The sequence below is a fragment of the Dermacentor variabilis genome, chromosome 2 (genome assembly GCF_050947875.1).
Source record: "Dermacentor variabilis isolate Ectoservices chromosome 2, ASM5094787v1, whole genome shotgun sequence".
Classification (NCBI taxonomy): Eukaryota; Metazoa; Arthropoda; class Arachnida; order Ixodida; family Ixodidae; genus Dermacentor; species Dermacentor variabilis.
In genome coordinates this window covers 86746105-86768631 of record NC_134569.1, presented here as the reverse complement: position 1 = coordinate 86768631, position 22527 = coordinate 86746105, and the positions used below count along the sequence as shown (strand labels likewise).

The 22527-nt window shown below is 48.1% G+C and overlaps 1 protein-coding gene across 1 annotated transcript in view; it reads left to right on the top strand.

Moving 5' to 3' along the window:
* The window catches only part of LOC142572238 (roundabout homolog 3-like), a 271702-nt gene extending 267402 nt beyond the window's left edge, over positions 1-4300 (top strand). Inside the window, exon 12 of the mRNA XM_075681210.1 lies at positions 965-4300. Within this exon, the coding sequence (XP_075537325.1) occupies positions 965-1145 (181 nt within the window). The 3' untranslated portion in view covers positions 1146-4300. The remainder of the gene's footprint in view (positions 1-964) is intronic.
* Positions 4301-22527: the final 18227 nt, after the last annotated feature.

The window sequence follows — 22527 nt, the reverse complement described above, 5'->3', positions numbered from 1 at the left end:
TACATTGCTTTCAGCGCAGCAGCAATTTACTGATTGCATAGACTGAAGGAGTTGTCGTTTGGTTATATAAGCTTTCAACTGTCCGTAACTGCCATGCTTTGAGAGCTGGTTCTTACCTATACGTCGTATCGTTTTAGTTTTAACCCTATTCGCTTTTGCTACAAGTCCCCAACAACATCCTGTGAAGCATAGAACAAATGAAAGTGGAGCAAGTTGGTAAGCATTCCCCTTACTGTAATGGCGTCGTTCAAACAAACGCACAAGACGTAACGAAAAGGACAACACAAGCTTGATTTTGTGCACTCTTTTTAGTTTCCCTGTATGAAAGCTTGCCTTTGAGTAACGTCATTACTTATTCGAACGTTTTTTTATGTGTTATTAAAACCTAAAAAAATAATATGAGTTAATGCTCACACGCTTCGGACAAAGCATCGCCCGCACAATCCTAAAGTTGCAGGGAAAGAAAGGAAGAGCAGCAACCTTAAAAACAATCACGCAATCAAATCATGTGCATGGCATTATATCCTACTACCGGCATGGTGCCACGCGCGTCACTGCCATGTGCGCGACCTGTGTTACATCGCGCGAGAGATAATGTGCCTGTTCCCGTCGCTTTCTGTAGTTGTTTGTCCCCTTCTTTTACGCGTACGGACAACTAAACAAAGACCAGACTGCATAGCACCAGTTCCGCTTCACTATCGCGCTGTGCGCTGCAGAACCTTTGTGTATCCTATAAAACTGTATGATGAGGAGGAGCTTCTAGATTTAGAACGCTGCACTGCTAACTGCCTTCTCATAAGTGAATAGTAGTTTTCCTTTGAAGACGTCTCATCATCCCTATTCGTTCTGTTGTCGCCGCTCCAATATTTTAGCAGGTTGTGGCACGCTAACTTTGAGTACTTTCTTTTAGTTATCCTAAATAAAGATGGTCCCTTTCTCTCTCTCTGTGTTCTTGCCTTTGCAGGTCCCCTCGACCTTGCGACGGACCAGTCAACATGACAACCTTCAACTGCGTCGAGGGGGACGACCTCCGTCCGACCGTGTTGGAGACGTCGCCGACAAAGCCGCCATTCCACGCCGACTACATAACCAACGTGAACAACCACACCCCGTATTTCTGCCGCCAAAAGATTGTGGACTTCTGATATCCGGACGTGCTCTCCGCGAGCAGCGGAAAGGAGGTACCACGCATGACGACCTTCGGTGGTGGTGCTACTTCGCAGGGAAACAGCGACACTTCGTGAAGAGATGCTCCGCTAGAGGTCGCAAGCTGACCAGTGGAATCAAGGACTCAGGGTGGAGAAAGTGTTAATGATACCTAGTCATTCATGAGGGGTGGTACCGTAAGTGCAGGAATGGACGTTCACCGCGCGAAAGTACCCCTGCGTCCGAAGAGAATGGTCACGTGGCTACTTTCGGTGTCTGCAATTCCTAAGGAGACGTGCTATATTGGGCGGTGCACGAAAACTGTCGACCCTGGTGCACAGTCATTACTCGGATGACACAGTTCGTCGGAAAGCAAGGAGCACCAACGCGCTCAGCGGAATTCGCTTCTGGAGCGCGTGACTACACCGGGAGATACGAAGGAGTCGCTGAAAAGTTTCACGTTGCGCCAGGTGTGCCGTGGTCCTTGTTACACTGGTGTGACAGTGGTGTGTGAACTGAAAGTTATTCATGCGCTAGCCATAATACTCTACAAAGGTGTTTGCTCGAGCCATGTACTGGAAAAAGACTGGCAACGAAGAGTACCTTGCGCCGGTGTGCGAGGTTGACTGCCATGATGCCAAAAGAAAACATGGAAGTGAACGTGAACAATAGGTGCTGTGTCGCGGCCGAGACGCATACATACCGACGTAAATACTGCGCGAGTGGAGAACAAAGAATATACTCACCTTACGATATACGTCCTAAAGACACTCGCGTACTTGAGCTTCGCAGAGCGACGTTCCGTCGTGCTCATTCTATAGGCATTTAAGGATCTCTTGTGATGTGTGCGGGCACAAACTCCCATTCTATCCATCCCTTCGTGTCTATTGAATACTCACAGTGTGGCCATGTTTTTTCCCGTAGCCCCCGCTGGCATGATTCATCTGGTGCGCTAAGCAATTCAGCTGCGAAATGTCAGACAACGCTAGCAGTCTTTTCTCACATTCAACGCACTCGTAGTGACCAAACTTGCGGAATGAACAGCGTTTCGCAGAATTGTAAACATTCGTTCTGGACGAATCCCGGAAAGAAATTACGCTTATGAGCTCTTCGTCAGTGAGAACTGAGGAAATGGAGATTATAGAATGTGGTATTCGCCATCTTGCGCAACTGTGGGGTTTCTGACGGCGACCTTACCTTCAAGAGGTTGTGCGTAATGCGTGGCTCATCCTCCGCGGTATTCGCTAGACGTGCAGATAAAGAAAAGGTACTGCGGAAACAGGCCTAGTCACTGCGACACGCATAACAGGAGCTTGTGTACGTGGCCGCGGGAGGATCTTTTGAATCAACATTTAGAGTACAGTTCGTAAAGTGCCGCTTGCTGGCACTCGCTGGACGCGCAGTTCGAGCCAGAAGTGCTGGACGAGACAGGACACAACGGAGAATGCAGGTCATGCGAGGCTACGTGGGATGCAGCACCGTGTTGTAACTTGTTTGGCGAGCAGGCTTTCCGTCCTCGTGGAACATCGTGAAAGCGGCCTCAACACCGTTCATTCCAAACTCCCCCTCGTGGACGTCGTCTTAACGAGTGACCCTCGAGCGCAATCGTCTCGAATTGCAGGCAGGATTTCGCGAAATTTGCAGGACCTCGCTCAAACGTCGCGTTTCCATTTGATTTCTGTGATTGACTAAGAAGGCGCTATTTTGTCAGACCGCTGTGGAGCTAGCGGAGAGGCTTAGATAGAAGTCAGTACGTGCAGAGAGACCCAAAAATGTGTATGGCCTCAACATGAAATATGTCTGTCGTAGTGTTGCTTGCTCTTAATCTTCATGTTTAAACTTGACTTCGGTTGCAACACGGTATTAGGTAATCCCAACAGGCACGGTTCACGTGCAGAACGTTCCAATGCTGCTGGTGTATTTGAAGACGGTAACTACGTTGCCCGCGCAGGGTATTCGTGGTATTCATATTACATCTGCAGTACGATCCAGCAAAGTTGATTTTCGGCACCATATTTCATCGGACCTAATCCCCACTTCGTAATAAAACAGTTCTAAAGCCAGGGAAACGAATAAAATTCAGCAGCTTCTGTTCATTGCAGCCCGGTCCTGGGACGGATGCAATCGCGATTACGCTTTCCTGGCGGCTTAAGTGGTTGTGGCGCTCCCAGCGCAAGTCAGAAAGAAAACGAAACTACCGTAAAAATTGGGTTCATGGTTACGTGTTTTCCCAGTGTTGCAGGGCGTACGCATTTTTGGGCCCTGTCTGCATGTCTGTTGCTCAGTGTCGCGAGTGACCGGCATTTCGGCATCTTTGTGAATGGTGGTTCTTGGCTGTTCGAGACAAAAAAGTAAAAGAAATATTAACCGGGGAAGTAGGAACCTGAACTGCTCTGCGGCTGCTGTGGTGACCGCTGTTAGGTGCGTACGAGAGTTCGTACGAGCGCACGCTGTACTTGGTACGCCCGTCTGTACATACTACAATCTATATTTTATACCACGCGCAACGCTCATCGCGGCTTCTTCATTGAAATTATATCATTTCATGATAATTACAGTCTCGTATTGATGGTGAGTACGATAAATTAAAGAAAAAAGAACGCGTCTATACATATATAAATACATATAGATATCTATATACATATAACTGTACACATTTCAGTGTGCGTGTCTCTGTGCTTCAAACTTCGAGCTTTCTATAATGTCCTCTCGTTGCATTTCCCCTACGTTTTCTTTTCCGCATTGTGAAGCTGTGGTATCGCTTATATGTGAGATAAATTGTTTCTTAACTGTCGAGCCGCTTCACCTACGCGTTCTCATAGTATCACAGCGGTTGACAAGCTTTCCATCTCACTCTAGGTGCATTGCTCACTTCGTGATAAAAAGAAAGAAAACGTAATCGTGCTTCTGTTCTGTTTCATGTGCGGTACTTGTTTCGCAACGCATTGCGAGTGAATCCGCGCTCGCTCTCACGAACGCTACATCTAGCGCGTTCGCTATGACTGTCGACGGGGCTGCATGCATTTTTCTGTGCTACTCAGCAAGGAGCTTGTGCACCGCAACAGTCCAGTGCACCCTCGCGAGAAGAAGGCGTGGAAAAAAAAAAGAAGATGCATCGACACAATCAGGTTGAAGTGTTAATAAACATGCCAGTTAAAAGAGAGACTCTTTTCGTGTGTTTCCATCATTTGTTACGCTGACACTGCCCAAGGAGAAGTCCGTCATGCGTGCGTGTGTGTAGGCAAGTAGGGTGTTTTAAAACGATTGTGTTAAGTTTGTTTTTCTTAGTTATACTTTTCACGTCCTTGTGAAAGTAACTTCGTCACGCGTACTTAAGTTCCATTTGTGAATACTGGTCCTACTGCACTATGAAGGGCCACGCGTACGGCGAGAGGAAATTCCGCCTCTTGTACTTGCGTTCTTCTTTTTTTACGCAACTGCGAAGGCACAGCAACTGCCGGTACTGGCGGCTTGGATAACACCGCCTGCAACCCTCAGTGGTTTCTTAGCGGCTATGGTGTTGGGCTGCCATGCACGAGGACGCGGGATCAAATCGCGGCCACTGCGGCCGCATTTCGATGTGGGCAAAATGCGAAAATAACAGTGTGCGTAAATTTGGGTGCCCGTTAAGGAACCCCAAGTGGTCCAAATTTCCGGAGTCCCCCACAATGGCGTGCGTCATAACCAGATCGTGGTTCTGGTACGTAAAACCCCATAATTTAATTTTGTCGCGATAGCAATTATATGGACACTCCAGGTGCATTTCTGCCATCGGCATCGCCGTGAGGTTCCGCATCGCCGTGAGGTTCCGTATAAGTCCAAGAGTGATGAAGCTGTTGCAGCGTGCCGTATGCTGTTGTGCGAGTGAAAGCGTGCGACGGTGAGCCGGCGAACATGGCTCAATTTCGCGTGTGCGAGCAAGGAAGGCGGGGCGAAAGCGTGTCCCCTTCTGTGACGCGCGAAGTGCGTGGTTGAGGCGAGGGAGCGGGACGGGAGGGGGGGGGGGGGAGGGGAGCGCGTTCTTCTGCAGCGGCTGCTGCTTACGGCGCGGCCATGCGGGTGCCGTATCTTGAAGGCAATCTGGGGCGTGGCCAAAGTGCGCGCACGCGCGCGCCTCATTTTTAAAGCGATTTGCGATGTTTGCAGAGTAAGCATAGTGCCCGCAGCTTCCTATGCGCTGTGCTTTCGACGTTTCGTTCACGTTGAAACGAGAGATAGCGAAGGTCAAATTGCTCGCTGCTGCTGCCGCGATTCCTCACTTCAGCGTTTTCCCAGCAAGTTCGCACGGTCATTGAGCGAGATGCGTTCATGTTTACCTGTGCGCGCGTTACTCCGTGCTAGTTAACTGAATTGGTTAGTAAGCGAATGTTTGCAATTTTACACGACCGATAAGGCTACCATGCTTACTTCGTATAGCTATCTATTAATTTGCTATCCCAATCGATGCTTCGCCTTTCGGACGAAACTACGACTTTATTTTTTTAGCATCGCCTGCGGCAAGAACGCAACCACCACCATAATATATTTTATTGTGCTTGAGGCGAACAAGGGAAGCTCGATCCACATCCCCACGCTCGGCCAATGTTAATAATGTCTCCATCTCCCACCTACTCTATTTCGCCATCTTCCCGAATTCTTCAGCGGGCTACTTGTCACAAAGTAAAATTGCAATTGCTTCACGTCTGTCGAGAAACCAATTTTTCTGGAAGCGCGCACCCAACAAAAGGACGACGAGCTCTCGTCTCACGTCTCCTCGAGCACGCGGGGCTGTTCTGTTAAGCTGTGCTTCTATACAATACCGTGGTCCAGAACCTACCGGCGAGATCGATTAGTGCCTTGTCGCAAACAGGCGACTTAGGACAGTGAGTAATATCTTGGCAAATACAAAGCCTTTCTGTTGAGCCCTCTTATGTAACGAGAACGTTGCGTAAGAAAGGTCGCTACGCTCGTCTTAAGCAAGCTCCGTCTCTGCTTCCCAAGCCTCGCTGTGCAGTGCGAAACTGCGTTACGATGCCGTCGTTCCGGCGTCCCCCGCAGAATGGCCCCGCTTGTGCCCCACGCAACTACTTATGCCGGCGATGGCGCACGGTAAAGTCATCGCTCATCGCGACAGGAAGGGACGCCAGCGCACACACAGAGCCTCCTCGTCGCTTACGCGGCAACGAGGCCCCGACGTTACTCCTTTCTTGAACGCTTTCCTGCAGTGCTTCGACTGAGTGAAGCATTACGCAGGCGCTCATGCACGTACTTTAGGTTGCTCACTTGTGCCTTTGTCACCGCTGCAAATCGCCCCTGCTTTCTTGTTTCCACTACCTCCTACAGCAATTTTCGACACCGTTCATATTCCTCATCATTGGCTGCACGAATACGACGATTTAATGACTTTTTCGCTCGATTTTCGTTCACCCTGCATTTTCCCCAGTGGTTGGTTCAGCGGAAATGGGAAGAAAGAGAAAAGACACGAAAGCCGCACAGCGTAATGTACGGCGATCATAATTTAAGCTTAGTCAACGAGAAATCGAAACGGTGCCGAAGAAGCGCGCGTGCCGGCGATGCCATTAAAAAAGCAGAAAAAAAAGAACCAGCGTTTTCTTGTGCGCGTCTATATAAGCAACGCCTGCTACCTTCCCCCAACTCTCTGTTCCTTTCGACTCCATCCTGTCCCCATTTTCCCCAGTCATCCGCACCTGAAACTCAGCCTCCGCCATACTGGCACAGACAGACAGACAGACAGACAGACAGACAGACAGACAGACAGACAGACAGACAGACAGACAGACAGACAGACAGACAGACAGACAGACAGACAGTGAACTTTATTTGATCCCAAGGAATTACTGTCAGGACCCCCTAACGGGAGAGCGTTGTAACCGCTGGCCGCGCCCACATAGAGCAAACAACGCCGTGATGCTCCGTCCTTTTCTGGGTCCTCTGGATAGCCTGGGCTTGCTTTCGGAGTACCGTGCTTCTGATGGTCTCCTCCCATTCGGCTGCGCTCGAGAGAAGGTTGTTAGCCTACTCGGGACATCCCCAGAGCATGTGAGCCTTAGAGCAAAAGGCTCGGACAACTAGGGTCCACATCCGAGTATATCTCACTGAGGAAGCACCGCGATGGGAAAGATACGTCTGAAACAGTCTAAGAGTAGGTGACTGACCTCTACTGAGCTTCGGGTGACTCTCCTGCCAAGGTGGTAATTTTTAGTAATTTAATTAAATTTGAGAAGTGGATCGTTTCCCTGAGTTCCTTCCTGCTCTTCCGGAGCCTCCCGAGCGTCGCCGTGCGTGAGTTCTCGCGCATGATCGTGAGCCAGCTCGTTGAGGTTTGGGAAGCCCTCGAAAACGTTCGTCCCCATACGTGCGGGGAACCACGTGATATAAAGAGAACCGGCGCAAGCCCTCTTCTCTAGAATAGAGGCCGCCTCTCTAGCGAGGTTACCCGACTCGAAAGCTCTGATTGCGTCTCTTGAGTCGGCGTAAATGTGGAAACGCTCTGGGTCACACAAGGCTAACGCAACCGCGATTTGCTCTGCTATACCCGGGGTGGCAACCCTTACCGAGGCGAAGGAGCGAAGCACCCACCAGCCGTCTATAACTAACAACGGGAAAATTCTGTTCCCATGCTGCGCCGCATCGACAAAGACAGCGGAGTTTATATCATCCCTAACTTTCTTCAATATGGCTCGTGCATGGGCTTTACGTTTACCCTCGTTATGCTGTGGATGTGCACTTCGCGGGAAGGGCCTCACCAGGTAGGCCGCCCTCGTTTCCCATGTCAGTGTTATCCGCTGGTCCTCCATTTTCTTAGGATCCATGCCAACCTCCTCAAGAATTCGCCTGTCAGCCTTGGTCGACGATAGCCTTAGCACCTGGGCAGTGATCTGCGCCTCTATCATCTCGTCTATGTTATTGTGCATCCCGAGTTGATCTAGCCTGTTGGAGCTCGTGGCGATGGGCAAGCCTAGCTCTTTCTTGGTGCTCTTGTGCATGAGGGTGTTTAACTTCGTCTTTTACGTTTTAGTCCATACTAAAGCTGATGCCACATAGTTAAAATGGCTCATGAGAAATGCGTGGTAGATCCTAAGGAGGTTGTCCTCGCCTGACCCGTTCTTTTGGTTGGCCACCCCAGCGATTAACCTCGGCATATTCTCCGTCTTGGCTGTGACGTGGCTAATTGTTCTGGCATTAGAGCCCCTCGCGTCTATGGCCAGGCCTATAGGAGTTGACTCGAAGAATTTTCTGCCCATTATTCGCGTATAATACCACGGGTAGCTGGTTAAGGGGCGTCAGACCCCCAACACCCTTCCTTGCGGGCCTGTAAGGTAACAGCTCCGACTTACTCGGAGACAGCCCGAGACCCGTGTCCGCGAGGTGAGCTTCCGTCTCGTCCAAGGCCGCTTGTAGAGCTTGCTCCATTTCCGCTAGGGAGCCCCCCGGGCGCCAGATCGTGATGTCATCAGCGTAGAGCGCGTGTACACCGCGGAGGCCGCCCACAGCCTGTCTGACCTTCCTTTTTAACACTCGCTCTTATGTTCTTTTCCCCTCGGCGACGGGCTCGCGCGTTTCTCTTTATGCGTCCTAATTATTCCCGCTCGAGGAGTCCTTTATTGAAGCACGTCGCGCACACCCTGTGCAAGTGGCTCGTTTCCCGGCAGCCATCGCATCATGGAAGCAGGGAAGAACGAGACGTAAAGAGACCGCCAAGTCGCAGCGGCAACGCTATAAGCGAACCGCCTTCGTTTCTGTGAGCACCGAACTTCACGCACGCGCGACTTTACGCTCGACCGCGCCGCCGAGCTTTGCCACCTGCATGAACAGGTACTGCTGCTGCTGCTGCTGCTGCTGAGGGCTGGAAACACCTTGTTACTAGGCGCGCAGGCCGGAGTCGAAGCCGCACGAGCCCGGGCCGTCCTCTTGAGTGCGGGGTGGAGTCTATATAGGAGGCTATAAACCCGGGCGCCGACATCTTTCGTTTCGTCGCACGCGTGGGAGGAAATTAAAATAGACGCCAGGCACGCTCGTTTTGTCGTATTTGCTGCTCTCGTCAGAACCACTATTGAGTTGCTTCTCTTCAGTTGTTTTTTTATTTTTCGAAGGTGTTGATCTTCTTTTACGGGCAACATATTTGCTGCTGTTGTCATTTTTTTTCTGCCTCTCTCAATAAAGCACGTTCGACTCCAATCTTAATATTAGGTACTAGATTGTCGTTCACGTCGTGGACTTACGTAGCAGCTGTGGGAGTGAGAGGGCAGCGAAATAATTACGACTGCAAGATCACCTTTAACGGACGCCGGCGCCAGGGTCCACGGCCGTTGTCCGAATGCAATTCGGCTTAAGCCGAATGCGACAATCGCGAGCAGCAGACGAGCGTGGGAGCTTGGGCTCGGCAAACGAAGTTTTGTTTCGAAGCCGTTGTGTACGCTACATGTCAGGTGCTTCGCAGGTAAAGTTCCATAATTTTTTTTTGGTAGGCGGTATAGAGAGGCGCGAATATCAACCGTCTCAGACAAAGATACTTCCGACGGAGCCGCGTAATTTTACTGGACCAGTTCACTGGAAAAGAGTACGAGAGAAACAGACGGGGAGGTTAGCCAGTGCATAGATTAGCTGACTACCCTTTGCTGGGGTAAAGGGGTAAGAGAAATTGGAGGTGATAGATGGGCACGAGCAAGAAAATAAAAGAAAGGACACCCGAAAATATTTAATTATGCAGATTCCATGCATTGTCCACTTGGCAGGCACCTGGCTATCCAGCATTGTTTGGTGTTCCGCAAGGCATTACCAGGTGGACCGACACGTTTGTGCAAATGGAGCAGTTATTAATTGAGTAGTTAAGTTTCGAAATGTACCAACAAGCTCAATTTTCAATCCTTCTGCGAATGGTGTTTTGACGCAGGCCTACTTGCGTGTGACGACAGCAGCGAGACGAAGACCGCGTTGAAGATGATGGTATGTGGCGGCAATGGCTTGATTTCTACAGCAGCCGTTCGACGAAAAGTTATATATGCCGATTGTTCGATTCTGTAAAGGTACTCAACGGTCATAAACAAGAAAAACATATATTGTAACGGGATCACCAACTGAGTATTATAAGTTTCTACATACGTATGGATATCTCATGAGGTCTACGTTAAGACGATGAAGAAATGGGCACGATGGCGATGAAGAAATGTTGGAACATGATTAATTTAGACCGATCTTGAATTAGGCACTACTTCGCACCGTTTGTATGTAGCGTTAACTGCTGCGAGAAAAGTACTGCGGTATTATTATTATTATTATTATTATTATTATTATTATTATTATTATTATTATTATTATTATTATTATTATTATTATTTACATGAAAACACACAATACAACGATTGGGGCACGCAGCGTCCTACTCTTTAGAAAGGAGGGGATAGCAAAGCGAAGCTTAAGATAAGGAGAAGGAAAGCAAGGAAGAAATAAAAATCAAGATGACAGGCAAATGATGAAAGTAATGCAAGACGTGCATTAAGCAAATGGGAAGGGAACATAAACGCAGGATCAGGAAAAACAACAAAGCACGCAGGTCACACTATATACAATACAAATACTAAATACAAAAAATTATTTCCCCCCTTGGAAAGTCTCTCACAAACGGGAAGTCAAAACAGTGCCTTGTAGAAAAGTAAGCAGGGCGGAATGAGCTTGATCGCGTCGAGAAGCACAACCACCCGGATACAGGCAATCATCAAGGTTGGCACACTACAGGTCAAGTAGGCTATAGCTCTATAGCGGCGAGCTGCGCTGGGAAAGTAAAGCAGTCCACTCTAACATACGGTGTTCAAATGCTTCCCCAGGAACTACAAGAAGCACACGACGCACTGTCGGCACTTCCTTGTCGGTATAAGCGTTTGGTGACACGGACAGAAACAACCTTTAACTTGAGCAATGAGCTCTAGCAAAACGAGGCAAGCCTCCACCATGAACACGGGGAGGAAGGGATCCTTTTCTAACACGCTGGTCTGGGTGCTGCTTGAGGAGCTACCTACGAATCAAGACGAGCATCGTCAAGCCTACACAAAATTTCCGGACAGCTACATTCGTTGTGAGCACAAGAGGAAGAGAGTCGATCAGCCTCTTCGTTTCCGGCACTGCCTACGTGCGAAGTTATCCACTGGCAAATGAGGGGAATGTGGGCTGGTCCCGGAGATAATTCAGACTAACACAATCGAGCTGTAACAGAATAACACAAGCGAGCTGTAACGGGGAAAGGAGACAGAGTGGTACGGGAGGCATGCATTAAATGTTTTCACGATCTGGCTGGCTCTATAACGAGGTAAATATGCATTAGATTGAAAAATAAATGCGATCGTGGTTTAATGGTTAGATCGCGAGGAAGCTACGTTAAAGGCCAGAGCTTTTATTCCACATAGGACACAGATTTATTTTCAGTTTATTAAACCGAGGCGAGCCAGGAACCTACCTGCTTAACGACCTACCTACTTGCCTACTGCCAGGTGCCTAGATTGAGGCAAAGAATGCTTTGCATGTAAAAAAAAAGTTCGTGGGTGCGATGTAGCGTTCAACATTGTTAAGGTATGTCACTGAGTCCACTTCTGCTCAAGAAGCGCAGTAGCGCGTCTGACACCCTCTGCGCTGAGGAAGGTCTCGACCAGTGTCCGAGCATTCTCGCCTTCGACAAAGGGCGATTGTCTGTCCAGCCTGCATAATGTGCTAGAGAGCTTTTTTCTAGGCGCACTGAAGAAAGGCCATACACAAAAGATATGTGCAATCCTCTCCTCGCAGTCACCGTCGTCGCATGTAAGACTGTCGGCCATTCCGATACGAAAGGATCAGTGTTCGTCAACGCCACGCCAAGCCACAGGTGGCACAGGAATGCTCCTTTAGCTCGTGATCTCCCTGGCGTAAGGTGGATCTGTGGGTGCGGATCCATACTATAGAGACGTATACTTGTAACATACGTCGAGTGACACTGTACAAGTGATATTGATATGAAACAGCCGCCAAAGTGTGGCTTCATTGAAGAGGAGGAAGACGACGTGCTCCGAATTGTTAAGGATCGCCATCTTGGCCATTGTTGGCTTACGTTTGAATATATTGTATATAGGCTTGGGCATCAGCTACACGTAACAATATCTCGCGTGTTAGCGAGCGATATTGCCATACGATGGACAGTCTGCGTGGCCTAATCCCCACGGTCGTTACTATAGAAGCTGCAAAAGCCCGATATCCACTAGTATGATATGTTACGTCCTTTGTCGGTTGCATGTTGTTGGAGTAGTCTTATGTCAGAGATTAAATGTTCATTAGGACCATGATGAAACAGCGAGTTAACGCATGCGATATGCCTTTTCAAAGACGAATATGTTCAATGCATCTGGCAAAATCCTGGCAGGCCATTTTCTTGGGAGATAGGCCAGACATACCACGCACATATTTTTTTTAGACTTCACATATGGAGAATCAGTGTTTTATCCCCTGGAGCACGAGCAAGAGTTCCCTTCATTTCCGAAAACAAATTAGTCATACGTATTTGGCTCACATTGTTGCCCTTTATACTAAACCACTTGCTTCTACATGCGACCGGAATAACAAGGCGCAGAGGACACTGTAATTTGTCTTGACACCTATTTCGAGAAACATGATCTAAACCTTGGCGCTTGGAGAGCTATAAGATACTTGCTATACGACGCAGTTCGGCAGCCGTACATCGCGGGAAACCAGATGCTCAGTACTAGATATCGCGGCCAAATGTTAGAGCCCAAAAAAAGGGTGACAGTCCATCGCGAGCACAAGCCTGTAACTGTAAGTATGCTCAGTTCTTCCTGTTCCTTCCAGCCTCTTGAACTGCACGCCCTCTTCATCCTAACGATGGACGGAATGCGGAAGAACTCGAGCAAAATGCCACAATTATAGTATATGGAATTCTTGTTATGGCACTGATAGACCAAACCCAACGTCAGTGGCTGCGTGTGTAGGCGACCAAGCGACGTCGGAGAGGTAGCAGACGTTCCTATGAAGAGGAGGAGTAAACTTTATTTAGCAAGGGGAAAAGAACGCGAGCTAGAGTCGCCTTCTCTTCTCTTCTGGCTGCGCCAGCTTCAGCAAGCGGAATCCTCAGTAAAAGAACGCTACCGACTTAGGCCCCACTTACACAGCCATCACCATGTCACCGTCACATTAAAAAAGAAAGAAGAAACGTACAGCAGTCGCGATGGAGCAGTGTACGAATAGGCGACGCAGGTGGTGACGTCAAAAGCAGCATACTTCTCTGTTACCCTGGAGGAACCTCTGAGGCCTTACTAACTCAATTAACCATTCGGCGTTGAAACGTCATTCGACGTTGTCCATGTCGCACATTTCAGCACCACCGAAACACATAGCCACACGATGTGTCGCACGTGGAATGCAACAGCCGCTGCTGTTGCCAGCTTCAGCTTTGTAAAATGGCTGGGTTTAGCGATGGCTTCTTAATTTCTGATTGACCCATTTTGTATGGGCGGGGCTCCGTCATCGTGCTGGCAACGGAAACGTAGAGCACCGGTCTACGTCGCTGGCCACCCATTTTTTGAGGAGAAAACGACTAGGAAACCCACTCCAGTGACGAAAACCGGTGCCATGATGGTTACGCGATGGAGCGTTTGACGGCTGTGTCATTGATGCCTTATATGCAAATGGGGCCTGCTACACCAATGTTTTCTGGTCACACAGGTCCAAACTGGACCGACTGCCCTACCACTGTTCAGAGGTGGGGTTGGGGATCGGAGGGATGGTGGGTGTGTGAGGGCATGCTGGTGTACAGTTGTACGGTGACGTGTACTCGTCGCAACTTCTTAATGGGAAGGATGACTTAGATTCTGAAAAGCGTTGATCTAAACATGACACAAAGCAATATTTTATTCCCTATTGAGAGTATTGGGAGGAAGGATGTATTGCCTGAGGAAGAGTCGATAACGCTGAAGGAGTGTTTTCTAACGTGGGTGTATGGGCTCATGTGCTGATGAGTGTATGGGTGTATGGGCTCATGAGTGTATTGGCTCAGGGGGGGCCCGAGGGTTGTGCGTTGAGGCGATCGATGGTAGTACGTAAGGAGGGGTCACGACGTTGCGCGATGGTGATGCGGAGAAAGTCCGTCATAGATAGAACGCAGGCATCAGTGTCGTCGTCGGTGAGCTTTGGTGGGCAAGCCGGATGTCGAGACAGGCAGTCGGCGTCCTGGTGCAGTCGCCCTGGTTTATATGCCACAGAAAAGGAGTGTTCCCGTAACCGTAACGCCCAGCGGCCGAGGCATCCTGTACTTCAAAGAGGGAATGTGAAAAGCCATTGAACTAGATCCTTTGACCTTGTCCACAAAGCCATCACTAAAGATTTGAAAATGACGTGCATATTCAGTCTCAAGATGTTCCAGTACCAGCGAACGCGTTGCCGCCAGAGGAGAACTCCGCTTAGCGCGTACGTGAGGAATTGTCAACGAACAATCGAGACTCGCGAATGACCAAGGTGTTTTCAACCTCTTAGTTCGACCTCTAGCGTCAAGACCCAGGTAACCAAAAGTATTTAGTGCCAAGTACGCTCGGGACTCAGATCTCTTTCGAAGGCGCTGTAGAAGGGCTCGGCCGGCTGCCGTCTGTTCGCTTCACTGCAGTCGTGTCCTCCACAACGGCCGAAAGCGTTGCCATTGAGGCAGCTCTAAAGAAACTATGGTTTTGTACGCCTCAACCTGTTGTCATTCTCACATATTCAAAATCTGCCCTTCAAAGGTTAGAGCATGGGTTCCCTACTGATGCCTTATGGCTTAGCTCCCCACGCTCGGTGCACCATCTCCATATCAAAGGCTTCTCCATACGTTTCCAATGGGTGCCCGCGCACATAGGTATCACAGGCAACGAGATGGCGGATAGCCTCGCCCATGGAGCGCTGTCTGGGAATCCATTGAGAAGAGTGCCTCAAGAGGACAACAGACTCTTCAGAGAAGCGGTGTTGTGCCATTTCAGTTCTTTGTAGAGCTCACCTCACAAGCCATGTGGGATCAAGGGTCTCAAAAGAAACCAAGCCACCTTACTGCTCCGCATTCGCACGGGGCTCTGCTCGTACCCCTGCGTGGATGTATAAGACTGGCCTGGCGTTATCACCATTAACACCGCACACACCACGCGTGGTGTGTGCGGTGTTAACGAGGGTGTTATTCGAGTCCCTCAAGAACACAGGAGTTCCTCACAGTTCTCTTCAGGACATTGTTTTCCCGCGCGGGAACCGGTTGTGTAGGAAGGAGGTCTCTCGCCTTCCGTTAAATTACCTACAGGACACGGATTTGGCCTCGACATGGTGAACTGAGGAGTGACCATTTGTAATTGTAATTTGTAATTTGTATTTTAAGTGTCGCTACGGTGGAGCGATTGCCGGCAGCAATTGCAAGGCTAATCCTACCAGTAGCCTACAACAACTCAACTCAACTCAACTCATCCCGTACTGTCTTTCAGCGAAGATAGCCAACAGAGGGCATGGTGATCTGTAACAACAGAGAGGTGTCACCCGTAAAGGTAGGGGCAAAACTTAGCGTTGGCCGACACGAGAGCCTGGAATTCACGTTCGGTTATGGAATAATTCTGCTCAGAAGGAGAAAGGAGTCGGCAAGCGTCGGCACCAAAGCGATACAAGCAATTCTATCGAAGGGCAAAAATAGCGCCGATGCCATGACCACTCGCACCTGTACGAACTTCGGTTTCGGTGACCGGGTCAAAATGAGCCAAAATGGGCTGATTCGTGAGTCTAGTAATAAGTTCGGAAAAGGCGGCGGCCTGATCAGGTCCCCACGAAAAAGGAACGCCCTTCTTGAGAAGAACAGTGAAGGAGTGGGCGTTTCCCGCGAAGTTCTCAATGAAGGATCTGAAGTTGGAACATAGTACTAAACATCTACGGACATCGTTCGACGAGCGTGCAAGCAGGAATTCTTTTACAGCACAGGGCCTTCTCAGGATCAGGCTGTATGCCCACAGCGTCGACGAGGTGGCAAGGTACTTTGATGTGACGGTACCCGAAACGGCATTTAGCAGAGTTGAGCTGTAGACAAGCTTTTCGGAAACGGCAACCACAACAAAAATACTATTATTTTACCAACTTTTTAGCTGGTTCAGCCCACCGGCGGAAGCGTTTGGGAAATAACAGTATTTTTGTGGAACGGGTGAATAAGTGTGTGTATATTTGTGTGTGTAGTTTTTTCTACGCCTGAAAGAAGCCCGAAAAAGCACACGGAAAGTGCCGTGCGACTAGTCGCGCCTCCCTTCCTCACCTTTTGCACGCTATCTTTAACGCTTGGAAAATTTTTTATGTAGCACTCATTGAGCAACAGACAGATGAAGCGGACATTTTTCACGGTGGCCTAAAATTTTCTGATTGAGCATTTTACTCTGATAATAATACTTGATAAGTTATTTAATTATGAATAACTAATCATGTAAGTAGGCAAAATGCAAAAACATTGACTTGCTCCAAGCGATGGCAAACAACATACCTTGGTTCAGTTGAGCTAAGTAGTGCTCGCGTATATCTAAATTACGGCACAATTTCCCTGAGACACTCGGTTATAATTGTCTGACGGCCGGATTTGAGCAAAGGACCTCTACGACAAGAGCCTGTTCCTGTTACCATTACGCCACGGACGCTTTTTTTGTCTTCATTACCATGTTGCCTGTTGTTGCAGCATGCGTCACAAAGTATGCATCGACAAGCGAAATAGAATATCCTTAAGGGTTTCTCGCGTGCAAGCCACCATGTTGAGATGCCTGCTATGCTTTTGCATTACGTGCATATCAACTACGATTTAGTCTGCCAATATTTTTGTAGGGCTATGACGTCGGGCGTGGAAGGCCCTACTTCACTATACCTTTAGCCACGTCGAAAACATTAACTATCGCATCTCGTTATGTATTTCATAGGCTTCATTGAATGTATCCATATGTCGAAAGACACCTTGCACAATTGTACCTTTGCAGTGACACATGATTCACTCGAGCGAGTGACTTGCGGTTCTAACAAAGCGTGAATTTTGACAGAGCGTCTCCAAAGCTTCCGTCAGCGTAATTCTTCCCAAGGCGGGCATGCCATCGATCTCCTGTACCTCTGTGAAGGTGATGCAGAACAAGCAAATGTAATCTGAGTTCTTCAGTTGCACTATAGATAACAGAAAAAAAACGAACGGTTTACAAAGAGAATACTGAAATGAGATTTTCACGAACCTAAGGCCGCTAATGAAGTACCGCCCTCGACGAATCTTCACTCTTAGTGGCGCACGCGCTGGGAAGTGACAGTGCACTTTGCAGTGCGCTTACATGAGCGGCCGGGCGCGCACTCAGGAATGCCGACCACTGCATTACTCGGATGACCTAAAAAGAAAAAAAGAAATCCAGCACGCCGAAACACGTTGAGTCCTTACCATGAGTAGAATTCAAGCTAAGAGCTCCGTTCGGCCCACCGTTCACAACCGCAAGGCTAGCTATGCCCAGCTCTATTGGCTAACACTGTGCTCCCGCGGCGTGCTTGCAAGTAGTTCGTCTTCGTAGACCCGGCGCTGCGCGCTAATTACCGAGAGGTGTTGAAAAAGCTCCTGCTCCCGTATAGGGGCAACCGTTGCGTCGCCCCGTGGGGTGTCAATGGCCGTTGGAGCGTCGTTTTTCTCTGTATACTGCGATCTCATTCCTTCTTCCGTCGAGTTTCCGCCAAAGAGGCAGCACAGTCGGATACTAACTGCCGCCCTCTCCTTTTCTCTCTCTCTCTCTCTCTCTCTGTCTCTCTATTTCCATCTATTCACGCCGGGCCGGCCTCGCCCTGCTTGCATATTTATTTCTAGCAGCACACTGGGTAATGGGCAATCGACCTGTCTGACCTCTGCCGGCGCAGCGACGTGCGCAGAAGGGAGGTGTGGATGGACGGGCGGTGAACATGTTCGAAGAGGAAGGGAGAGGCAGGTTGGTCTAGCGGCATTATGCGCAGCTGAGCCATTCGTAATGGAGGCTACTACGACGTCCGTTTCGTCATCTGGTGGCCTTGTTCTTTGCGACTTACGCTCTTTTGTAACAATAACGGTATCTAAGTCACGCTACTAACAACACCATCATAAATCTGTTCATGTGGCGTTGGAAGACGGCCAAACCGTCCTCGGCGCCGGAAAAAAAAACAATATATATATATATATACGAAATACATGTAGTGACACTGTCGAAAGAAAATGGGGTTGCTGTGAGCTTTCGTCACCGCTCTTCTACATGGCATGTCACAGAAACATCGAGACTTCTCGAGGCTGGCTCAGTATAGTCACAGGAGCGAATCTGTTGAACAACTCCTCGAATTTTAATGGAATCGCCGCGTCAGCCGCTTGCTGCGCCACTTTTACACATTCCCTTTGTCTATTCACACGAGAGGGCGGACTGTGCGTCGCATTAATGCTTGCGAAGAAGCACCCATGATCTCAAAAACGCTCGACTCCCTCATACAGTTCCCGTTAACAGTAAGTAGTACGCGTTTGGCCGGGAAAATTAAAGCACCCGCCGTTTTCGCAAAATATGTGTGAAGTCCTGGAAACGCTTTGCTTGGTCGCACTAAAGTGCGGGCAGCAATCATTTGGGAAAATTATCGCTCTGGAAAAGTGGCAGGCTTCGCCGTGCCTTAGCGCCGTCGACCAGTGCGTTCCCGATTGTTGGAGAAAGGCGCGCTGGACAGGCCACGGACTGGTGAGCGCAGCACCACTCACGGGGAAGTCGCCGCGAACCGTGAAGCTGGAATGCGCGACGTCGTTCTAGAGAGTAAGGGACGAAGTGAATGAAGGCGACATTCGCGTGCAAATGCGACGCGATTTACCTAATTAGAGCCGCCGCCATTCATAGATACGGACGATTCTCGCGTTCAGCCATTCAGTATAATCAACCATAATTGCGAATGAGTGATAGGAAAGGGCGCCCAAGATAGATTCGCTGATGCCCGAGATCCGCAAAGCGTGCAAAGACAGGCACTATAGTGTGTAATAATAACGAATTGTGTAATAATAACGGTTGGCTCAGGCATGTGACCTGTTATGTGTGTACGAGAGACGTAGATGCACATTTAAAGATTAAGGTTCCATAAGTGCATTGTGAGACATTAACATTAATCACAAAAGTTGAGGAATGTATGCATGACGACCTAGCATAGGCTATAGGTCACCATAGATTGCAGGCCACCCCATGGAAAATTTGACCTCTATGAAAAATTAAAAGTAATTCGAACCCTTGAAAACTCAAAACTGTGAGTGAGAACAGCTGATTATACCACCCATTAGGAATTATGCATGAGCACATGTTTCAATAGACCATAATTTGTGAACTTATTCTTAGCTCTTATTATTCCTTTTGCGTTTACGCCTTGTAAACGCTTTCTACACATTCGATTGCAGCTGCCTGGATTCTTTTTTCGTAGTGCTTAGTAAACGCTATTCACACGCCTTAATGTTGGTGCGTCGGATGTACACTAGACCACTTCAAGAAACTTTTATAACATCGAATGTTGGGAAGTTGGTGAAATGATGCCGTATCATGAAATATATGCGCATTAAGCGCTTGTTGACTCGTTGTTAAACAATCTTTAGGTAAAAAAATATGCCCTATTACAGTAGTAACGATGGTTGCCTCGTAATGCAGGGGAAAGGCAGCAGTAGCCATCTACTCCTCTAATCTTGATTGGCCATTTTTCAATCGGCTTCCTGCGTGTACCTCTTTCTAAACTGAAACATTCTTAGTCATAGTTTTAGCTCTGCACACATAACTATTTCTCCTACCTCAGTTGTAATAACAATCATTTCCTATCGATAACCAAAAATAAGATATTCTTATTAACTGACTGTGTAATAATAACGGGCCCTTACTGGAACCATAAGCCAAACCTATCGCGCATTATTTCCTCATCTGTGTCACCACTTTTTCTTATGAAAACTGGACATTAAAGTTCGCACTTAAAGGGAGAGGGGGGAGACTATATTGGCAAGGTAAGTTTTCATAATATTATTATATTTAAGTTTGCGGTAATATGTTTGTTATTAAAAGAAAAAAATTAAAGGGCATATTTCTCCTTTCATAATTTTCCACCGAAACCCCAAGGCCGGTACGTCATTGTGATGTGACGAAATTCAATGTAGTTTGTCGTATGCGGGCAGTTGAGGCTGTCTAAAATGCTCGTGAACCTTGCAAAGTTCAGTATATTGCTTTTCTTACTCTATAGAATTTTGCTCTGGCAAATTAATTGCCAATACTTGGACAAGCCGCATAAGGCTTGCTGTTGATCTAGTTGGACTGTCTACAAATTAAATAGCCTTGGATACATTAAAATGCTTGAACGGATTCTCGCTTTTGTATACACAACAATGGCAAGCAAAAAATGTTCTGCGCCATGGCACAACCTGAGGAGTTGCCTGTGTCATTCAGTAAATCAAATATTTTCTAGAGTTCATATTGTAGCCAATGCGAACCAAGTACAAATTAAAACACGTTGACAAACCCTTTAAATACTTAGTTAGCGTTTAACTTGCTGTACCTTAAATTTGGTGTTTGTGCAAACAACAGTGGTGTGCTCGGAAACCTTCAATAACGGTGCATCTACAAGATCATATCTAAGAAAAACAATAATGATATGATTCATTTGCTCTCATAAGCTCGTACTTTTAGCATGTTGCTGAAGATGGTCATTTTCTTTATTTCTTTTTTTTTGTCGCAACGCCGAATAAATGTAACGACTCATTATGCAGACATGAAAAGTTACCGGGAACAAAGTTTAGTTCCTCGTACTCTCCCATTTTCTTCGAGATCTGTTTTCCAGCACCAAATATGACAAACAATGGCGGTGACGTCAGAATAACATAGTTCGTCCTTCCGTAACAATATATCACACTAGCTGTCCATTTAATACCCTCTGCGGATACAGCTCTACCTCTGGCTAGCACAGTTTCCTATCGCTTACAAGCCGCACCAGGGGTAATTAAACCAAGCGTAATATATAGTGATGAGGACTCGATATGCGGTGAGTAATGGTTAGCGAACAGTGTTTTACGACATCGATGGCTGTCTACGGTTATCTGCTGCCCGGCTGGTCTTTCTGTACACGTTCAGAAATTTCGTCTACCTGCTTAGCTTGCTGGTAGCTGAATGCTTTTTGCTCCCTCAATCCTATATATTATTAACTGCTGGTGTTCGTTGGGCTAGCTTCACCTGTGGTGTTCGACCATCCCATTATTGCACACAAGAAAAAGGAAGAAGGAAGAAAAGAAAGAAAGGAACAGAAATCGTCGAGCGAAAAAGTACCGCGGGGACGTGGCGACTTCTTCGCCACCTATTAGATCTGGATAGCACAAAGTCAGCGTCCAAACAACAGCTGGAAAGAATGGCGCATCAATTTGATGGCACTATAAGAAGGAACTCTTAGAAGAAGTTAGGAATAGGTACGTCAATCTGGCCGGACCTGAACCCTTCCCGCACTATGGAGGGGGAGAGAATACGGAATTAGACGCCCCGATTTCCCTGGTTGAGGTCAGAGCGGAGATTAATCGGCTAAGGGCTAAGTTAGCGGCAGGGCCGGACAGAGAGTGAGCAACAAAACGCTCCGTAATTCTGACGACAGCTCAATCGCCAACCTCGCAACGTACATGCAGGAGTGCTCGGAGAAGGGGACAATACCGCAGGAGTGGAAATTCGCCAACCTCATTTTCATTCCCAAGCCGGGTAAAAAACTGGGCTTCGAGAACCTCAGGCCTATATTACTTACCGACTGCGTGGATAAGCTTACGGAGCACGTCGTTGAGACGCGGCTCAGAACGTACATGGAGGAAAATGGACTCTATCCGGACACCATGATCGGTTTTCGACCAAAGCTGTCGGCATGCGACGTGATGCTGCAGCTCAAAGACCAAATTATAGACAAGCAAACGCGAGACACGAAAGTGATCTTGGGGTTAGATGTGGTACAGGCATTTGACAACGTGAGGCACGTGTCCATCTTGGAGAATTTGAAACTCACTCAGTGTCAGGAAGAAAGTGTACGATTACATCAAGGACTTTCTTACCAACAGGAAAGCCACTCTCAAGATAGGGGAACAACCTATAAAGAACATTGAACAGGGCAACGTGGGGACGCCGCAGGGCTCGGGTTTATCACCTACCCTCTTCAACATTGCAATGTTGAGACTCCCCAAACGGTTGGGGGCGATTGAGAATCTAAACCACACCGTATACGCGGATGACTTAACACTATGGATAAACAAGGGCAGTGATGGGCAAATTGAAAGCTCCCGGCAAATTGCAATTGACATCATCGAGGAGTACCTGAAACCCAAAGGACTTAAATTTTCGGCCGAAAAGTCGGAAGTACTGTTCCTGA